This window comes from Scyliorhinus canicula, chromosome 6, assembly GCF_902713615.1.
Source record: "Scyliorhinus canicula chromosome 6, sScyCan1.1, whole genome shotgun sequence".
In the NCBI taxonomy this organism is placed as follows: Eukaryota; Metazoa; Chordata; class Chondrichthyes; order Carcharhiniformes; family Scyliorhinidae; genus Scyliorhinus; species Scyliorhinus canicula.
Genome location: NC_052151.1, coordinates 30,386,860 through 30,409,407, shown reverse-complemented (window position 1 = coordinate 30,409,407; position 22,548 = coordinate 30,386,860). Strand labels below are relative to the sequence as shown.

General features: G+C 44.5%; 1 protein-coding gene across 1 annotated transcript in view; it reads right to left on the bottom strand.

Moving 5' to 3' along the window:
- anapc1 (anaphase promoting complex subunit 1) overlaps positions 1 to 22,548 on the bottom strand; it is a 309,365-nt gene that overhangs the window by 155,875 nt on the left and 130,942 nt on the right. The window contains exons 30-32 of the mRNA XM_038799110.1: positions 20,896 to 20,987; positions 7,674 to 7,808; positions 6,332 to 6,414 (exon numbers count right to left, since the gene is read on the bottom strand). Coding sequence (XP_038655038.1) covers positions 6,332 to 6,414; positions 7,674 to 7,808; positions 20,896 to 20,987 — 310 coding nt within the window. The remainder of the gene's footprint in view (positions 1 to 6,331; positions 6,415 to 7,673; positions 7,809 to 20,895; positions 20,988 to 22,548) is intronic.

The following is a 22,548-nucleotide window of genomic DNA, read 5'->3' as shown; positions in this document are numbered from 1 at the left end:
GAATGTCGTCAAATTCTGGTACGTTGTTCTTGTTAAAGCTGAGGTCCAGCTAATTGGATGAAGCAATAATTCAAAACTTGTAAATTCTCATGTAGCCAGAATGAAGTAAAGGTGTTAGAATGGATATAATAAAGCGGGTCAACCATTCCCCTTGAACTCCAAACCCAGTGAACTCTCTGGTAAAGTATTTTGCTGTTGGTATGCAATTATTATCATTGCACATGGGCCACTGTTGGTAATAATAGTTACCATTGTATGCTTATTTCCTCCAAAAGCCAATAAAGATCTTTGAGCCATATTATCTTGTGGAATAGCTTATAAGAACATCCACATGTTTATCTTGCTTCGGAAGAATAAACTCAGTACTGATCTGTCTGTTTTACAGACTGTTCCTGCTCTCAGAAGCCCAAGTGCATGGTCAATGGTTTGACAATCAAAACTGACACCATTATGGAATTGTGCGTCATAGAATTTACAGCTCAGAAGGAGGCCATTCGGCCCATCAAGTCTGCACTGGCCCTTGGAAAGAACACCCTACTTAAGTCCACACCTCCACCCTGTCCCCGTAACCCCACCTATCCTTTTGTACACTAAGGGCAATTTAGCATGGCCAATCCACCTAACCTGCACGTCTTTGGACTGTGGGAGGAAACCGGAGCACCCGGAGGAAACCCACGCAGACACGGGGAGAACGTGCAGACTCCGCACAGACAGTAACCCAAGCAGGGAATCGAACCTGGGACCCTGGAGCTCTGAAGCAACAGTGCTAACCACTGTGCTACCGTGCTGCCCACATTCATAGTTATAGAAAACATTCGATTCCTAAATTTTGATTAAACAGATGGTAAAATCATCAGCTGCTTGGGAGCAAGCAACAAGAAAGGGAGTTTAACTGCAGAAAAGCCATCATGTACCATAGAAAAGGGCTGGATACCTAAACATAAAACCAACCTGCTCAACCACGGAAAATGGGGTGCAGGGATCCTGCTGTTAGATCAGCATGTTTAGAAAAGGTATGGCAGGGACGATGGAGGCAGTGGTAAAATGCTTGACCCAGGATAACAGGGACCTTAGCTACTTTTGGGGCAGTGGAGGCTGGCTTGGAGGATGGTGATGACAGAAGGTGGTAGCACTTCATCAGCTTCAGCCCAGTCAAGTGAAAGTAGGAAGAACATGGCTCCACTAGAGACAGCACAGAGAAGACTTGTAAGAAGACTGGGTCTGCTGCCTTTGGTACAGGGGAGACTGGGAGATTTATTAAATAATGATGGGCCAAGATAGAATGGTTGAAAGGGCCTACTTCTCTCTGCAGGGAGGTTAATCACCAGGGAGCATAGATTTAAAGAAATTGGCTTTAAGAATGAGAGTGAAATGTTTCCATCCAAAGAATGGTGAGGGGCTGAATCTCAGTGCCTGAAAGGGTAGTAGAGGTATCGCTGGTCAATCTGCTATTGCTAACTTCTACAAACGATTGATTCACAGGAGTCTCAGAGCACGTTTACGATCGTTTATTCAGCCATATATGCAGGGAGAGACCAGCAAGATTGCTGAACCAACTCTGCTGTTTACACAAAGTGGTACATATTTATACCTTTTTTAAAAACATCGTGCACAATAATTGTTTAAAGTTTCAATCTGGCATTGCGCACTCCCCCCTCCCCTTGTAGGCACCTCTTATCCTTGGTATTGTCCATTGCCCCTGTCTACTACTGATACAGCTGTTGCCTTCTGTTCTTTGCTATTCAGGCTAGCTGTCCTTGCGATAGCTCAGCTGAAAATTCTGATGACTTGTGCTTTAAGGTTTACAACAATCGGTTGGAATCATTGTAACAATCTGTAACCCCTTTTCCGTTAGTTTGCTAATATTCAATTCTTAAATTCTGACATGCATATTGCTTGCCACTTATCAGCCCAAGCCTGCATGATGTTGAGGTATTGCTGCATACGCCACAGACTGCCTCGGTGTTTGAGGAGTTTCAAATGATGGATGTGGTATCAAGGAGTCTGAAGTCCATGAGAACCAGGGAGAAAATCCTCAGGTGCAGTTCCTCAGGGTAGTGACCTAGGCCCAATCATCTTCGGCTGCTTCCTCAACGACCTTCTTGCCACCATAAGGTCAGAAGTGGGGATGTTTGCTGATCATTGCCCATTCCTTAAATCATTCTAAAATTTTATGCTATACTATTTATCTCCCTCTTACATGGTGATATCAATTGGCATTTATTCTGCAATAACCAGGTCACCACTGCTCCGATTAAGTTCTGTCAGGGCCACGTGGCTCCAGGACAGAATTTTGCATTTGTTTATTTTGAAGCTAGGGTCTTAAATCTGAAGAAAGGAACTTATGAAGGTATGAGGGGCAAGTTGGCTATGGTGGATTGGGAAAATAACACTAAATATTTTGGTAGACAGGCAATGACTAGTATTTGAAGAAATACTGCACAGTTTTACAGCAGAGACACATTCCTCTGAGACACAAACACCCATATGGAAAGGTAAATCAACTGTTAACAAAATAAGTTAAAGATTGCATTAGAAGTGGCTTATAAGGATGCCAGATAAAGTGGTAAACCGGAGAATTGGGAGCAGTTTTGAATCCAGCAGAGAGTGACCAAGAAACTTATTAAGAAAGGGAAAAGAGCGTATGAATACAAACTAGCAAGGAACAGAAAGGCAGGCTGTAAAAGTTTCTTTAGGCATGTGAAAAGGATAAGGTTAGCAAAGACAAATGTGGGCCCAATACTGGTGGGATAGGAGAATCTATAATGGAGAACGAGAAACTGGCAGAGAAACTCAACAGTTGCTTTGTGTCTATCTTCATGGAAGAAGAAAGAAAATCTTACCGAAATATTAGGTGGCCAAGGGGCTTGTAAAACAGAGGAACTAAAGGAAATTAATGTTCCCGTAATTGCATGGGTCTCACCCCCACAACCCAAAGATGTGCAGACTAGGTGGATTGTTTAATTGGAATTTCTTTAAAAAAAAATAATGTTGGTAAAGTTAACTGGATTGAATGTTGATAAATCCCCTGGGCCAGATGAGCTTCATTCTTCAGTGTTGAAGGAGGGGGCCAGAGAGATAGTGGATGCATTGGTGGCTATCATTCAAAATTATATCGATTCTGGAAGGGTCCCTGTGGCCTGGAAAGTAGCAAATGTAACCCCACTAACATTTTCTCTGCGACAGACCTATTAGTTTGATGTCAGTAGTGGGGAAAAAGTTAGAATCTGTAATAATAATAATAATAATAATCTTCATTAGTGTCACAAGTAGGCTAACATCAACAGTGCAATGAGTTACTGTGAAAATCCCCTAGTCGCCACACTCCGGCGCCTGTTCGGGTACACTGAGGGAGAATTCAGAATGTCCAATGCACCTAACAGCATGTCTTTCGGGGGACTTGTGGGAGGAAACTGGAGCACCCGGAGGAAACCCACGCAGACACAGGGAGAACCTGCAGACTCTGCACAGACAGTGACCCAAGCCGGGAATCGAACCCAAGTCTCTGGCGCTGCCACTGTGCTACCACGCCGCCTTAAAAAGGAAAGCTGAACATTCAGAAAACAATGGTAACATTGGACAGAGTCAACAGGATTTATGAAAGGGAAATCATGTTTGATTACTTGTAGCTTTTTGACAATACAGTATTACTTGTATCAATGGTAAAGGAGAACCAATGGATGTGGTGTATTTGAATTTTCAGAAGGCTTTTGATAAGGTCTCAAACAGGAGGTTAGTAAATAAAATTAGAGTGCATGAAATTGGGGGAAATATACTGGTATGGACTGAGAATTGGTTAACAGTCAGAAAACAGAGAGCAGGAATAAATGGATACTTTTCATGATGGCAGGCTGTTACCAGTGAGGTTCTGCAAGGGACAAAGTTGCTCACAATCTATACAATTATTTTGGACGTGGGGACTAAGTGTAATATTTCCAAATTTGCTGATGACACCCAACGAGTTGGGAACGTAAGTTGCGAGAAGGATGCAAAGAGAATTCAAGAAGGCTTGGGCAGGCTAAATGAACGGACTACAGCATGGCAGATGATATATAATATAAATAAGTGTGAAGTTATTCAATTTGGTCGGAAAAACAGAAAGGCAGAATATTTCTTAAATGGAGGGGGGTTGGGAACTGCAGGTGTCCAAAGGCACTTGGGTATCCTTGTTCATGAGTCACAAAGCTAGCATGCAGGTGCAGCAAGCAATTAGGAAGGCAAATGGTATGTTGGCCTCCATCGCTAAGGGGTTTGAGTGCAAGAGTAAAGATGTATTGTTACAGGTGTGTAGAACCTTGGTGAGACCTCACCTGGAGTATCATGTACAGTTTTGGTCTCCTGATCTAAGGAGGGATATACTTGCAATAGAGGGAGTGCAACAGAGATTCACCAGATTAATCCCTGGGATAGCAGGATTGGCTTAGCAGGAGATATTTAAGAAACTGGGTCTGTATTCCCTAGAGTTTTGAAGAATGAGGGGGTGACCTCATTGAAACCAACAAAGATTTTACAAGGCATGACAGAGTGGATGCAGATAAGATGTCTACCTTGGCTGGTGCGTCTAAAACCTGGGGACATAATCTCAGAATGTGGGTTAGGCCATTTAAGATCGTGTCGAGAAGCAATTACTTCACTCAGAGGTTGGTGAATCTTTGGAATTCTCTACCCAGAGGCCTGTGGAAGCTCAATCATGGAGCAAGCTCAAGTCAGAAAATGATAGCTTTCTGGAGATTAATGACGCCAAGGGATCTGGAAATAGTGCAGGAAAGTGGCATTCAGGTAAATGATCATCCATGATCTAACAGAAGGCTCAACAGGCTAAATGGCCTACTCTGTTCCTATGTTTCTAACAACAGCCGGGGGTGTTTATGCTGGATCAGCCATATAAATATTGTGACTACACGAGCAGATCACAGGCTCGCATTCTGCGATATTTTAACACCTCTTATCTGCTTAAATGCTGTCCACCATCTACAAAGGCACAAACCAAGAGTGTGAAAGAATACTCTGCTCTTGCCTGGACGAGTGTGGTTCCAACATCTAGGAAGCTCAACACCATCCAGGACAAAGCAGCCCACCTGATTGGCACTCAATACACCAGCTTCACAACTGGTGCACAGCGGCAGCCATGCGTACCATCTCCAAGATGCACTGCAGCAACTCACCAAGGCTGCTTCAACAGCACCTTCCAAACCGTGACCCTGACCACAAGATAAGGGCAGCACAGATGCAAGATCCCCTCCAAGCCGCACCATCCTGATTAGAACTATTTTGTCGTTCCTTCACAATCATGTTGGGTGAAAATTCTGGAACTCACTTCCTAACAGCACTGTGGTGGTACCTCCACCATATGTACGCAGTGGTTCAAGTGTGTGTCTCACCGCTACCGTCTCAAAAGGAAATTAGCGATGGTCAAGAAATGCTGGCCCGGCCAGCAATGCCCACATCCCATAATTTAAAAAGGGGCATTGGACAAAATGTTGGAAAGTATGAAAGGGCTGGATTGCTCTTTATCAGCTAGCACAGACCTAATGGGCTGAATGGCCTTCTTCTTTGCTGTTAAGTTTCCCCGTTTCAGGGTGAAACCACATATTTCAGAGATACCACGGAAATGAGACAGTAATTTTTTTGCCAGTCTCACTCTATGTCATGGGTTAATTGTTTAAAATTACTGGTCATGTGAAAATTGATTATTCACTTCTGCTTCCTGCTGCAGGATGAGGACATTTTATATTCAATTTTACCTCAACAGTATTGAGGGGTCTCTGAGAGAATCAGCTTTACATTTCACGAGCATCAGTATACATTCAATGATGCCTGGTTCTCCCTCCCCCTTTAAAACGCTCCTTAAATCCCCTGCCTCTTTGACCACATCCTCCCAGTGTGTGCGTGGGTTTCTTCCGGCTGCTCCGGTTTCCTCCCACAGCCCAAAGATGTGCAGGTTAGGTGGATTGGTCATGCTAAATTGCCTTTAGTGTCCAACATTGACCTTAGTGTTGGGTGGGGTTGCTGGGTTATGGGGTAGGGTGGAGGTATGGGCTTGGGTAGAGTGTTCTTTCCAAGAGCCGGTGCAGACTTGATGGGCCGAATGGCCTCCTTCTGCACGGTAAATTCTATGAAAAAAAAAATTCTTGGTGTCAAATTTTGTTTCTTAACACTCCTGTGAAGTGCCTTGGGATGCTTTACAATCCTGAGGGAGTTATATAAATGGTGGTTAATTTCTGTACGCCGACTCCTTTGGAAATAATTTAAATTAAGCTGCCCATCACGTACGACCCAAGCAATTCCACACCTTCGTATAGCTGAGCATTTTATCCATATTTTACCCTACCTGTTGTTCGTTTTCAGATAAAGTAAGGCTAAAGCCAGCGTAGCACCGGGACATGTAACATCCACATTCACAGTGTCTCCTTCCTGTCAAAGAAAATTACAATCAGCCTCTTTAGAATCATAAAAAAACAAATCCAGCGGTTTCCCTCTCCAACACAAAATTTGAAATGTAGGGAAGCAGAGAGACTTAAAGATTCAAATATACATCTTTAAAAGGGAGAAGACAAGCAGTAATATTTACAATATACAGGATAAAAGTTTTTCCCCCAAATAACAGCATAAGAGTATAAAATCAAAGAGGTAAGGCTTAATTTAATAACCCTTATTGTCACAAGTAGGCTTACATTAATACTGCAATGAAGTTACTGTGAAAAGCCCCCAGTCGCCACATTCCGGCGCCTGTTCAGGTACACTGAGGGAGAATTCAGAATGTCCAAATTACCTCACAGCACGTCTTTCGGGACTTGTGGGAGGAAACCGGAGCACCCGGAGGAAACCCACGCAGACACAAGGACAACATGCAGACTCCGAACAGACAGTCAATCCAGCCGGGAATCGAACCTGGAACCCTGCTGTGAAGCAACAGTGCTAACCACTGTGCTACCGTGCCACCCAGGCTTAAGCCTGAGTAGAACACTGGCTCCTTGCATTGGGACTGATTTTGAGCAGAGCGGCACCATTTTGATGGATTGGCTGCAGAAGGAATGGGGGCTTTTCACAGTGACTTCATTGCAATGTTAATGTAAGCCGACTTGTGACAATAAAGATTATTATTAGAAGGGGCCCACAGAAGTGACCTGACAAATAAGACGTCTTGATGATAAATAGTGGTTAAAGGAACTGGGCTCCTCCCATGATAGTGAATAAAGTTAAGAGGAGATCTGATCATGGTAGACTTTGAAAAGATACCTTGGAAAAATCATTTCCACTGGCCAGCAGATTGGGAACTAGGAGACGTAAATTTAAGATCATCACTAGTAGAACGATGGGCAGGTTGGAAGAAAGTGATTAATTTTAAACATGCATTATTGGAGACATGGAATGCTCTCCCAGAGAAGTGGTGGAAAATAAAATCCATAACAGGTTTTTAAAAAAGGGAAGCGGATAAATGTTTGAATAAGCCAAAGTTGCACAAGGGCAGGAAATGAATGGGATAAGGCAGATAGCTCTTTCAGAGTGCTTGGGGAAGCATGGTGTGTTGAAAGACCTTCCTCTGTGCTGTAAAATTCCGTAGACTTGAGTATCACATGGGAAATGTGAAACCGCAATGTAAACCTGCCCCTTGGGCTTTGTAACATTTATTAACATCACCCACAACTGAATAATTAAATGAAAATACAGGCCTTGATTTGGTAACTGGGCGATTTGTGCTTCTCTCTGTGCGTTCCAGGTTGGGCCCGTCTGTGACCTCCTACCATGTATTGGTACAGCTGATCTGGGACGTTCAGGTCAGACATGCCTATCAGGTTACTCCCATGCTACAAGGTAAGACAACGGAGTAAAACAGGTTACCACCATCCCAGAGATACAAGTATCACAATTTCAATTAACTAAATTAAGCTAGGATACAAAACTGACCCAAGTAATGATTGCCACGCAACTACCAAATTTTCATGAAAACCCATCGTGTTCACTCATGTCCTTAAGGGAAGGGAACCTACTGTCCTTACCCAGACTAGCCAAGATGCGACTCTCGATTCAGCAACATGGTTAGCTCTTAAGCGTGCTTGAAATGGCCCAACAGGTCCCTTAGCTGTACCAATCTGGCCACGGTGACGAGGAGTCTAGCCCAGCTACCTCCGCACAAAGGAAAACCTTCCCTGAACGTAATCTCCCATAACGGTGCTAATGACAAAAGCATTATCAGACCTAACCTACGGGCAGTTCATTAAACTGACACCAGTGTCTCCCAAAAGCAAAATGAGTAAACGTAAACACCTCGATTTCAGCCTTGGGAATATCCATCTTGGATCCAGCATGTCATCCCCAGGCTGCACTGTGATAATGTCTGTTGTATCTTACCGCCAGCAGTTCCTGTTTGACCAACCAGGTGAATAGAACTCCAGGCAAGAGCCTGCGCTGTGTACCCTCCAGCCGGTGGCAACTGAAAGAACTCGGGCCCTGATCAAACCTGCCGAGCAGTGAAACCTCTGAACTCTTGCCTCCCACCAGACTCACTTTGTGTGCTTTCTCCTGTTTGTCCCAGCATCACTCTGGAAAGATGAAACTTCTTACAATCAACCAAGCTTCCCGTGGAAGGAATATTCCGGTTGACTCATGATTCTGGACTCATGTTAAACCAAAACTTGTATTTTTATTGCGGTTGTGCCCCGAGCCCTCTTCTTCCCCCCACTTATTGTGCGAGTGTAAAAAGGGGTGGACTCTGAAACCCCTCTCGCGAGTGTGGGTGTGTAAAAATGAACCCCCCCCCCTTTATTTTCATCTTACTTTAAGTGTGCCGTGCAAGCTATTAACAGGGGATTGAAACATTTTCACATTTAAGGGTTGGGGGAAAATACACCACCATTTATAAAGGGGGAAATCTGAATAAGCAGAATATGAAAAAATAATACATTTGTGTTTCTGGACGGGTAGAGCGTGTGAAAATCAAGGTAGTTTAAATTGACCCACTCCTGTCCATCACACTTGTAATAAAGGTCAACATGCAATTTGCTTGCCTGATTGCTTGCTGCACCTGCACGCTAACTTTCTGCATTCCTTGTCTGACCGCACCCAAGTCTACTTGAACATCAACACGTACAAGGTTCTCACTTTAAAAAAAATATTCTGTTTTTATTCTCATGACCAATGTGAATAACTTCACACTTCCCTATATTGTACTTCATCTACCATTTTGTTGCCCACTCACCTATCCTGTCGCTATCTCTATGAAGCTACTCCGTGCCCTCCCTACAGCCTACCTATCCACCTAATTTGGTATCACCAGCAAATGTAGATACATTTCTCTTTCTGTTCATCCAAGTCATTAATATAGATTGTAAATAGCTGAGGCCCCAGCATTGATCCGTGCGGCACTCAACACTCAACATTCGTTGCCTGCCAACTTGAAACAGGCCTTTTTATGCCCATTTCTGTTTTCCTTCAGCGAATCAATCACCTATCATGTTAACATATTATCCTCAAATCCATCTTGCCCATTAGCCTTTTCTGCAGCACCTTTTCAAATACCTTTTGGAAATCCAGATACACAATATCTACTGGCTCCCCTTTATCTTCCCTGCGAGTTGCATCCCCAAAAAACTTTGATAAATTTGTCAAACAGGATGCGCCTTCAATGAAATCATGTTGATTTGTCTCAATTAAAAGCACAGTAAGACTTCCTAAGTAATATATTCCAGCATTTTCCCAACAATAGGCCTGTAGTTCACGGTTTTCTCCCTTTCTGCTTTCTTGCCAACTTCCAATCTGGTGAGATCGTTCCCAAATCTAAAGGATTTTGCAGAATCAGAACTAGAACATCCACTATCACTGCAGCTATCCCTTTTAGAACCCTATGGTGTTGGCCATCAGGTCCAAGGAATTTGTCAGATTTTCTCCAGTACTTTATTGCCACTGAGATTAATATTCTCATTATCTTTAGCCCCCAGGTTACTGTCTGTTTCTGGAATGGTGTTCAATATCAGTAGAGAAATGGTGTTGGGGAAATTGATGGGATTGATAAATCCCTAGGGCCTGATAATCTACATCCCAGAGTACTTAAGGAGCTGGCTCTAGAAATAGTGGATGCATTGGTGGCCATCTATAGATTCTATAGACTGCGGGATAATTCCTGCAGATTGAAGGGTGGCGAACGTAACTCCTCTATTTAAAAAGGGAGGCAGAGAGAAAGCAAGGAATTATAGACCAGCAAGCCTGACGTCAGTAGTGTGGGAAATTCGAGAATCCTTTATCAAAGATTTTATGATGTGGAGATGCCGGCGTTGGACTGGGGTGAGCACAGTAAGAAGTCTTACAACACCAGGTTAAAGTCGATCAGGTTTGTTTCAAATCACTAGCTTTCGGAGCACTGCTCCTTCCTCAGGTGAATTCGCCTGAGGAAGGAGCAGTGCTCCGAAAGCTAGTGTTTGAAACAAACATGTTGGACTTTAACCTGGTGTTGTAAAACTTCTTACAAAGATTTTATAACAGAGAACTTAGGAAACAGTGGCAGGATTGGACAGAGTCAGCATGGATTTATGAAGAGGAAATCACGCTTGACAAACCTACTGGAATTCTTCGAGGATGTAACTTGTAGAGTTTATGAACGGGAGCCAGTAAATGTGGTTTATTTGTACTTTCAGAAGGTTTTTGACAAAGTCCCGCGTAAAAGATTAGCATGTAAAATTAAAGCGCTTGAGATTGGGGGTAGTGAATTGAGCTGGATAGAAAACTAGTTGGCAGATAGGAAACAAAGAGTAGGAATTAACAGGTCTTTTTCATATTGTCAGGCACTGATTAGTGGGGTAGCGCAGAGATCGGTGCTGGGACCCCAGCTACTCTCAATATAGATTAATGATTTAGATGAGGGAACAAAATGCCATATCTCCAAATTTGCAGATAACATCAAGTTGGGTGGGAGGGTGAGCTGTGAGGAGGATGCAGAGATGTTTCAGTATCAGTTGGACAAGTTGAGTGAGTGGGCAAATGAATGGCAGATGCAGTATAATTTGGATAAATGCGAGGTTATCCACTTTGGTAGCAAAACAAGAAGGCAGACTATTATCTGAATGGCCATAAATTAGGAGAGGACAATGTGCAACGAGACTTGGATGTCATCGTACACCAGTCACTGAAGATAAGCATGCAGGTGGTAAAGAAGGCAAATGATTTAAGTACAGGAGCAGGTATGTCTTGCTACAATTATACAGGGCCTTGGTGAGACCACACCTGGAATATTGTGCACGATTTTGGTCCCTTATCTGAGGAAAGATGTTCTTGCTATAGAGGGAGTGCAGCAAACTTTTACCTGACTGATTTCTGGGATGGCAGGAGTGATGTACAAGGAGAGATTGAATCGGTTAGGATTGTATTCGCTGGAGTTCAGAAGAATGAGGGGGGGATCTCATAGAAACATAGAAAATTCTAACAGGACTGGACAGGGTAGATGCAATTAGGATGTTCCCGATGGTGGATGTGTCCAGAACCAGGTCCCCAGTCTGAGGATACAGGGTAGACCATTTAGGACAGAGACGAGGAGACATTTCTTAACCCAGAGAGTGGTGAGCCTGTGGAATTCATTACCACAGGAAGTAGTTGAGTTCAAAACATTGTCTGGTTTGAAGAAACAGTTAAATATAGCACTTGGGGTGAATGGGGATCAAAGGATATGAGGGAAAGCGAGATTAGGCGATTGAGTTGGACAATCAGCCATGACATAATAAATGGTGGAGCAGGCTTGGAAGGGCCGAATGGCCTCCTCCTGCTCCTATTTTTTTCTATGTTTCTACTGTGAAGACAGACATAAAATTTGATCAATGCTCTGCCATTTCCTCATTCCCCATGATATCTCCTCTCTCTACTTCTAATGGGCTAACGTTTACTTTAGCTACTTACTCTTACTTTTTATATACTTATAAAAGCTCTTGCAATCACAGAACCTTTACAAAGTGCAGATGGAGGCTATCAATTCTGCGCTGGCTGGCCTGCTGAAAGAGCATTCTACCTAATCCCACTTCCCTGTTTTATCTCTGCAATCTCACATATTCTTTCTTTTCAAATAACAATCCAATTTCCTTTCGAAAACCTCGATCCATCACCATTAACAATTTTTACCAGACTCCAACCACCCTCTGGGTGAAAAAACTTTTCCTTATCACTTCTACTCCTTTCACCAATTATTTGGAATCTGTGCCCTCCAGTTCTTGATGTAACAGTTTCACAATTCACTCTGTCCATACCCCTTCAAGCTCTTGAATTACCTCCATCAAGTCTCCTCTCAGTCTTCTTTTCTCTAAGAAAAATATTTTTATATTTCTGGCTTGTTTACTTCCGTTCTAGTTAGTTTCCTTTTTAATCAACTTTATGGTGGCCCTTTGCTGGTTTCTAAAACACTCTCAATCGTCAGACTTGCTACTGTTTTTTGCAACATTGTAAGCCTCTTCTTTTAATCTAATACTATTGTTAACTTCCTGAGTGAACCATGGGAGGGGTCCTTCTTGGTGAGGTTTAGTGCTTCAATGGAATGCATTTTTGTTAAATGATTTGAATCTAAAAAAGAATGTTTCCCGCTGTTCATTTACCTCCATATCTTTAAGTCCTCCACATTTAGCCAATTAACCATAGCCAGTCCTTGCCTTACATCCATGTAATTCGCTTTAAGATTTTTGTTTACAATTGGAATTCCACATTTTCAATCTTAAAATGGAATTGAACGATATTATGATCACTATTTCCCAGAGGAATTTTTGCTGGGACGTTACTAATTAACCCGATGTCATTACACACAGCACTAGATCTAACGTTACTTTATCCCTATTCGGTTCCACTCAGTACTGCTCCAAGAAGAAGTCATGAAAACTTCCACCAATTTCGCCAATCTGATTGTCCCAGTCGATATGAAGATTAAAATCCCCCACAATTATTACATTTCCTTTGTCAGGCTCCAAAAGTTTCTTGTTTAATGCTCTACCCAACAGTATGATTACTGTTGGGGGGGCAATAAACTACTCTTTAGTTTTTTCTACACTTGCTGTTCCTAATTTCCATCCATATTGATTCGGCTTCATGATCCTCAAAGAACCAGATCCTTTCTCACTTATGTCTAATGTTATCCTTTACTCCAAGATCTAATCCAACTCCTTTACTATTCCGAAATAAAACCAGAAATTACTGGAAAACCTCGGCAGGTATGGGAGCATCTGTGGAGAGATTAACAGAGTTAATGTTTTTGAGTCCAATATGTATTGACTTCCTTTGTCATTCTGACTCTCTTTTCAAAACACTGTGTCCCCTGGAGAATTTATTTCCCAACCTCGAATATCTTGTAACCATGTCTCTGTAATGGCGATTAGATCAAAATCATTTACCTCTACTAACGCTACTATCTTATTGCAGCATTTCAGGTAAAGTACCTGTAACTCATTTTTTTTAGTTCTATTCCCTGCAATAAACCTTTTGCTGATGCACGTTTGTCGCACAAATCTCTGTCCTTTCCTGTCCCACTCTGCACGTCTGTATCCATGACTATGTTATTCCGAAACCTCGACCATTCCTTTTTGGATTTCTACCTTTCTCTTCACCTTCTCCCCCTCAACCAATATCACCATGGCAGAGGATCAACCTTGATTCAGAGGAAAACATACCAGGAGCAGCACCAGGTATATCTATCAATGGGGTGTCAATCTGGTAAATGACAACGTTAAGACTACATGCATGTTAAACAGCAGAAGCAGCATGCAACTGACAGAGCTATGTGATTCCACAGCCAACAGGTCAGATCAAAGCACTGCAGTCCTCCTGAATTCAAAGCATGGTGATAGCAGCAGCTGGGACATTGGCAGTAAGTATGATTCAATGAGTATGACTCTGTGAGGCTGTTGCTCAACACCTTCCAAACCTGCAACCTCTCCCATCGAAAAGGGCAAAGACAGCAGATATATGGGGACACCATCACCTGCAGGTTCCCCATAAAACTGCATACCATCCTGACTTGGAATGGCATTGCTGTTGCTTCACTGTCATTGTATCAAAGTCCTGAAAATCTCTTCCTTACAGAATCTACACCTTGACCTGTAGCAGCTCAAGACGGCGGACCACCATCACTTCCTCACTGGCAATTAGAGATGGGAAACAAATTCTGGCCTTGTCAATGACATTCACATTCCATCAGTCAATTTTTAAAAATCACACTCCCTTCACCATTGGCACATCGTGTCTGCAGGGTGTGCCATCTTCAAAATGGATGACAGAGCGCACTTCATGCGGATGACCTGCTCCTCTGCATCTCCGCAGAACGACCCGAAAGCAATCTTGAAGCTCCTGGAAGAGTTTGGGGCCTTCTTGGGCTACAAACTCAACCTGGGCAGAGCAAGGCATTCCCGGTGAACCCCAATGCGGGAGGGACAGAGCTGGAGGGTCTACCATTCAAACTAGCCCAAAGTACATTCCGCTACCTGGGGATCCAGATAGCCCATGACTGGACATGGATTCACAAGTGGAATCTGACCAGTCTGGCAGAGGAAGTTGAAAAGGACCTACAAAGATGGGATGCACCCCCGCTCTCCCTGGCTGGGAGGCTGCAGACGATCAAGATGAACACACTGCCAAGGTTCTTCTTCCTGTTCAGATCCATACCGATCTTGATCCCCACGACCTTTCTCCGAGGGATAGACAAAATGATCATGGTGTGTGTGTGTGTGTGTGTGTGTGTGTGTGTGTGTGTATGTGTGTGTGTTTGGGGGGCGGAGAGGAGAACCCAAGAATCCCCAAGACTAACACTTCAATGCTACACATTGGGCAGCCTCGGCAGAGAGATTGAGGGGATGAGTAAGAGAACCAAATATGGAATGGGTGAGGATGGAAGAGTCCTCCTATAAGGGAATGACCCTCTGAGCCCTTGCCACGGCAGTGCTCCCATCCACCCCGGCAAAATACACATCCAGCTCAGTGGTGGTAGCCACGTTGAGAACATGGAGCCAAATGAGACAACATTTTGGCTTAACCAACATATCCTCCATGACCCCCCATCTGTGGTAACCACAAATTCCCTGCAGCCATGCTAGACGTAAGACGTGGAGACAGGATGGGGGGACACTAGCGTCAGGGACTTCTACATTGGGGACAGACATGCAACTCTAGATGAGTTAACAGAAAGAACGGAACTACCGAACGGACAGGAGCCCCTTCTCCTACAAATCAAAAACTTATCTGCAAAGAGACGACGAGCCCCCGAGAGACACACTGCTGGAGGAACTGCTGGACGCTGACAGTATGGAGAGCTGGAACTGTGGGGACATTTACGGACGGCTGCTAGAATGGGCGAGAACACCACTAGACGGAGCAAGACACAAGTGGGAGGACAAACTGAGGACGGATGTGGGATGGGGCCTCTGGGCCAACTCCACCTCTTCCTACGCAAGGCTGAGCCTCGTGCAGTTTAAAGTGGTGCACAGAGTATGTCTAACCAGAACCAGAATGAACAGGTTCGTCCCGGAGGTGAAGATAAATGCGAACGGTGCCAGGTAGGCCAACCACACCCACATGTTGTGAGCTTGCCCAGACTTGTCGGGTCCTGAACAGCCTTCTTTGAGACGATGTCTAAGGTTCTGGGGTGAGGGTGCCCGAGAGTGGCCACCTTCGGGGTTTCGGACCAGCCAGAACTTCATATGGGGAAGAGGGCTGATACCCTGGCTATTGCTTCCCTAATCGGCCTTCGGAGAATCCTGTTCAGCTGGCGATCAGCAGCACTCCTCACAGCTGCAGACTGGCTGGCAGACATAAAGGAATTTCTACACCTGGAGAAAATCAAGTACACCATCCAAAGGTAGGACGAGGGCTTCCACAAAGCGTGGGGGCAATTCTTCAGCCTGTTCCAAGACCTGTTCAAAGCCAATAGTGATTAGGAAAAAAAGAGGGGAGCAACGAGGGTAGACAAGGTCACGCAAGATGGATAAGAACAGGGGGATTGCAAGGAAGCAACCCAGAGACGTATCAGGAAGGGGGGTGGAGAAAGGTGAGCAAGGAAAGGTGGGGGGGGGGGGCAACAAAAGGGTTACATGTGAAATTGTATATCGGAAACGTCTCATTCTGTAAATATTATATCCTCTTTGGTAAATCTAATTGTTATATCATTAAGACTGAAAATTCTAATAAAAATATTTATATTAAAAAATAACAACTCCAACAGCTCTTGTCTTTACTACCTAAAAGGATAAAGGAAGCAGGTTTGTGGGAACACCACATTTTCTAGTCCACTTCCATTCCCGGGGATGGGTCACCATTGACCAGGAATATATCTGGGTTAGACGATTATTATCACGGGAGAAGCACGGGTCAAACCAGAGTCCTCTGCCACCCACCACAAGGCCGGAAGGAACACTGCCAGATGCAGGAGACTTCCAAGCTGCACACCATCCTGATTGGGAACCTTCTCGATCACTGGGTCAAAATCCCGGAATTCCCTCTGTGGGTGTACCGGGAACGCCACACGGACTACACCAGTTCAAGAAGGCAGCTCACCACCACCTTCTCAAGGGAAGTTAGTGATGGAAAATAAATGCTGGCTTTACCAGGGATTCCCAAATCTCATGAATTAATAAAATACAATTTTGGAAGTTAAAAGCACAAACAAGGAAAAATGCTTTCAGCCCTGTATCCGCAGGCCATGTACAATTTGCACCAAAGACTCTGTTCAGTGCAGATATATTCCTTTATCCACCCCACCCACCCACCCCCCAACCCCCCCAAAGGTAAATTGAGCAAATAAGATATCTGCCATTTCCACATCTTCACTGTGCAGCCTTATCTGGCTGCCCTCGTCAGACCCAGGGGTCATAGAACATACAGTGCAGAAGAAGGCCATTCGGCCCATCGAGTCTGCACCAACCCACTTAAGCCCTCACTTCCGCCCTATCCCTGTATCCCAGTAACCCCACCTAACCTTTTTGGTCACTAAGGGCAATTTATCATGCACATGCTAAATTACCATTGAGCATGCACATGCCCTTACAAAGAGCATTCTACTTAAGCCCACACCTCCACCCTATCCCCCGTAACCCCACCTAACCTTTTTGGACACTAAGGGAAATTTAGCATGGCCAATCCACCTAACCTGCACATCTTTGGACTGTGGGAGGAAACCAGGGCACCCGGAGGAAACCCATGCAGACACAGGGAGAACGTGCACACAGAGTGACCCAAGCCGGGAATCGAACCTGACACCCTAGAGCTCTGACGCAATGGTGCTAACCACTGTGCAACCGTGCCGCCCTGCAGAGATCTGCAGAGATTTTCTGCCATTTTTCTGTTTTCATTTCCATCCACATCATTTACACCTCAATAAGTAGCGCCACTTTCTTTAGCTTTGCTGCAACAGAAACTGTTATAATATACACACAAGTATATGATGGTGCACAGACAGACATTGATTGACACACAGAACACAGCAGCCAATCACCAGACAGGACCCGGCCACTGTAAAGCCAGAGGGCACCAGTTTTCCCGCTCTCTTGGGATGCAGCCTCTGAGACAGCCAGAGCCTGTGAGCAACAACTCAAACATCCACCATGTGGTAGTAAGATAGTCTGGTCAGGTTAGCCTCAGGTCTCCAGTCAACTCAGCATAGTGTCAACCCACAGTTAAATTATACTTAATAGTTAAGAGTTTAATAAAATAGAGTTGCATTTCTCCAAGTGTTGGAAGCCTGTCTCTCTCACTGCTATGGTAAACGCAGTCCTCACAGACCCAGCTTACCCAACACATCAGAAACATGCTCTGCTTTGCAAGTCTTTCTCCGTGACTCTGAGCTCGGAGCGGTAGAATTATTCCTGCTGCTCTTGAACTCTCTCCAGCGCATGCATTTTGGAAGCCAAGGGCCAAAACCACTACAGTATCAGTGGCTCAAGTTAAGATCACCAATCCCTGACATGCTGTCAATTCCCCTCGGATCCGCCCCAGTATTTGCAGTTTTGCTGATATCAGTTGCATACTCATTGCGCGTGCCTCAAGAGAATTGCACAGTTATCCTTTATGCTTCCCCCCTTTGCAAATCAAATACCTTCATCATATAAATACTTGCATCGCCTCTCATTTATCGAAATTCTAATCTACTTGGCAATTTGATCTGTCAAGATAGCTTTGATTTCTAAAACGGCCTTGAGCTATTTAGGCTGCCATCATCAACAACTGTTGTACTGCCAAGTACTTTCCCTTAAACTGTAAATACGTGACCCTGGAAAGATCAGTTGCTGCTTCCCAGATACAGATTTTCCCACTATCATTACCATCTGCTTCCTGTTGCTAACTTGAAATAGTTTCCCCTGGGATAGCACGGATACATTTTTGTTTTGCAATAACAAAAGAATGAAAAGATCAGCTTCCTATGTTGTATTTTATGTGAATGGGAAAGTAAAACTGCACATACAGTCCTGCAAACTCGAAAACAGAAGAGGAAACCGTGGAAATACTTGGCTCGGTCAGTGACGGGGGAAATATTTCAGGTATGATCTCTCCAAGTTTGGAAGGAGAATCCTAGATTGTTCCCTCAGCTGCTTCTTCTGCAGATTTTGCCTGACGGATTTGAGTGTTTGATGGACCACACATCTTATCGTATAACATTTACAGCACGCAAACAGGCCATGCAGTCCAACAGATTCATGCAGGTGCATATGCTTAACATACAAACATTCGAATTGGATTGGGTTAGTTTGTTGACACGTGTACCGAGGTACAGTGAAAAGTATTGTTCTGGGTGCAGCTCAGACAGATCATTCCGTACATGAAAAGAAAATACATAATAGGGCAAACATAAAATACACAACGTAAATACGAATGCAAATTACGAGCAGAAGTCGGCCATTCGGCCCCTTGCGCCTGTTCCACCATTCAATAAGATCATGGCTGATCTGTTTGGAACCTCAACCCCACATTCCCACCTACCCCTGATAACATTCCACCCCCTTGCTTACCAAGAATCTATGAGCCTCGGAAAAAATCCAGCCCGCTAAACGCAGGAAGGATTGGATTGGATTTGTCTATTTTCACATGTACCGAGGTACAATGAAAAGTACATAAAGGACATATTAAAATAAACCAATGTCCAGAATGCAATAGACCCTCTCTTTAACAAAATAAACATGGATTCAAAACTGTGCTCTGTGATCAGGAGATGACAATTGCATAGAATTCGCAGTGCAAAAGGAGGCCACCCGGCCCATCGAGTCTGGACCGGCCCCCTGAAAGAGCACACCACCCAAGCCCACACCTCCAACCTCGTAACCCAGCAACCCCACCCAACCCTTTTCCTTTGGACACTAAGGGCAATTTAGCATGGCCAATCCACCTAACCCACACATCTTTGGGAGGAAACCGGAGCACACGGAGGAAACCCACCCATTACAGTGGAAAGCTTAAGCTCATGAGAATTGATAGGAACATAGTCCCTCGAGCCTGTTCTCCCATTCAATTGCGATCATGGCCCATCTGCTGCCTCATTGCATAACGTTTCCTTTGCCCTACATCTCTTAGTGCCTTTGGCATCAGGGGGCGGCACAGTGGCACAGTGGTTAACACTGCTGCCTCACGGCACCAAGGACCCGGGTTCGATCCTGGCCCCGGGTCACTGTCCGTGTGGAGTTTGCACTTGTGTCTGCGTGGGTCTCACCCTCACAACCCAAAAATTTGCCTGGTAGGTGAATTGGCCACATTAAATTGTCCCTTAACTGCAAAACAAAAGAATTAGGCCCTCTAAATTTAAAAAAAAAATGCCTTTGGCATCTATCAGCCTCAGATTAAAAATTAACTGGTCGATTTGAGGAAGAGAGTTCCGAGCTTTTACCACCCTGTATATGTAGAAATATTTTCCAATTTCACTTCAGAAAGGCCTGGAGCTAGACTATTCCCCCAGTTCTGGGCTCCACAACCAGCTGAAATAGTTTCTCTCTATCCAACTGGTCTGCTCCACTTCATATCTTGAAAGAGTCAATCAGATCATCCCTTAACCACCTAAACTTAAGGGAACAAAACCCAAGTTTTTGTTCTGTCGGAGATCCATCAAGGTGTGTTGAAATGTTCATTAGACATTGACAAATGCGAGATGGCAAAAGAACCAGTGGAGAGAGGAGGAGAATTTTTTTTTAACGTTCTTCCATCGGATGTGAGCGTCGCTGGCAAGGCCAACATTTGTTGTCTATTCCCATGGCTCGGACAAATTGGTGGTGAGCTGCTTTCTTGGACTGTTGCAGCACACCTGGCGTAGGTACACCCACGCCAGTGCTGTTAAGGGAGTTCCAGGAATTTGACCCAACAAGTGTGAAGGAATAGTGATATATTTCCAAGTCAGGATGATGTGGGGCTAAGAGGGGAACCTGCAGGTGCTGGTGTTTGCATGCATCTGCCGCCATTGTCCTTCTAGATGGTGAGATCACGGGTTTGGGAGATGCTGTCGAAGGAGGCTTGGTGAGTTGTTGTATGTGCTGGCTGAGAAGGTGGTGGAAGATTCAATAATAACTTCCAGCAAGGAATTGGATAAATACTTGAAAATAAAAATCTGCAAAGCTGTGGCAGAGAAAGCAGGGAAGCGGAAATAATTGGATAACTTTTTCAAAGGGCTGGCACAGTTATCACGAGCTAAACGACATATCATAAACCTTAGCGAAAGTCAACAACTGTGCTGCTCTTGACTGTTAGCAATCTGTTTGCATGTAGACATGCCCGCACTTGGGTGCACATGTTGGGCTTGGTGAGAATTAGGCTCGCTTTGGTCTACCCAAGGGCCTTTCAAGTATGCCAATAAATGCCACAGCTTGAAGGTGAAACACAACTGCTGCTTTCATCTGGGTAAATCCTCCTCGTTGAAAATATTGACAAATAAAAACAAAACATACGACCATCTGCCCAGCAGACACTTACCCCAAGACAGACCATGCCAAGAGCAAGGCCAGAAGCCAGTGAGTATGATTCCCTATCGGTGCAGTTCTCCATCTCTGGGCCTGGAGGACGACCTAAACAGAGGAAAACAGGACTGATTGCCTTCCTTAAACAAGTCAGAATTGACACATTTCTTTTTCTGTTGGTTTTATTTCTGATTTTCAGCATCTGAAGTATTTTACCGTGCAGCGAAGAAGCGTTTGATCTCCAGAAATATAAACATTTCCTTATTTCCAAATGTGAATCAAGATCCCTCAATAAGATACTTGCAAGACAAATCATATCTGGCAGGGGAAAATCTGCAGCTTCTGCCTCGAACAAGAACAGCATTTGTACACCAAAATCACCAGATAATATCTATCAGAGAATCCCTACAGTGCAGAAGGAGGCCATTCAGCCCATCGCATCTGCACCAACCCTCCGACAGAGCACCCTACCTGGGCCCACTTCCCTGCCCTATCCCCATAACCCAAGAGTGCTCATTGGTCATGGCCTAGCCAGCTAATTATCATCATAGAAATTACAGTGCAGAAGGAGGCCATTCAGCCCATCGCATCTGCACCAACCCTCCGACAGAGCACCCTACCTGGGCCCACTTCCCTGCCCTATCCCCATAACCCAAGAGTGCTCATTGGTCATGGCCTAGCCAGCTAATTATCATCATAGAAATTACAGTGCAGAAGGAGGCCATTCGGCCCATCGAGTCTGCACCGGCTCTTGGAAAGAGCACCCCACCCAAGGTCAACACCTCCACCTTATCCCCATAACCCAGTAACCCCACCCAACACTACGGGCAATTTTGGACACTCAGGGCAATTTATCACGGCCAATCCACCTAACCTGCACATCTTTGGACTGTGGGAGGAAACTGGAGCACCCGGAGGAGACCCACACAGACACAGGGAGAAAGTGCAAACTCCACACAGTCACTCAAGGCCGCATTAAACCTGGATCCCTGGCGCCGTGAAGAAGCAGAGCTAACCAGTGTGCCGTCTCAGAGGATTTCTAAATGATTCCTGATCATTTTTTATCATGTGCCAGCTTAAAGGTTTCTGAATGTCACCTGGGCTCAGTTGGTGGCATCGCTGCCTGGCAGACTGAAGTTTGTGGATTCAAGCTTCACTCCAGGGCTTCAGCAAATAATCAGTCAGTGCCGTATCGTCAGAGTGCTATTTTGATTTTCGGATTGGGGGAAGGTAAAAATAAGGTTCAGCCCACTTGATCATGTTGGATGCAGTGCAGGGAGTTGCCCTGGTGATCTAGCCAGCAATCCTCCCTCAGTCAACTCCATCAAAAACAGACAAACGGGATGGGTTATTTCACTTGCTCTGCGGAATCGTACGGTGCTGTCTTATTTGCTGTCAATGACTGTAATTCAAAACCAATTAATTTAAATGCCAAGTGCTTTCCGATTCTCAAAGGATTTTTTTTACATATGATTACAATTACAAATTCTTTCCCTCTTAAACCTTTTTGTGCTGTGAATATGGTGCAATTTAATTGCCGATCCCCCCTCAGCTGCACTCAGAAATAGTGCCTGACGTGACAATTACAGTGAATCAAACCCCATCAATGGCAAGAGCTTTGCAGACTCTGCAATGTGAAAATCGAAAGTCTTCCACATCTATCAGAACG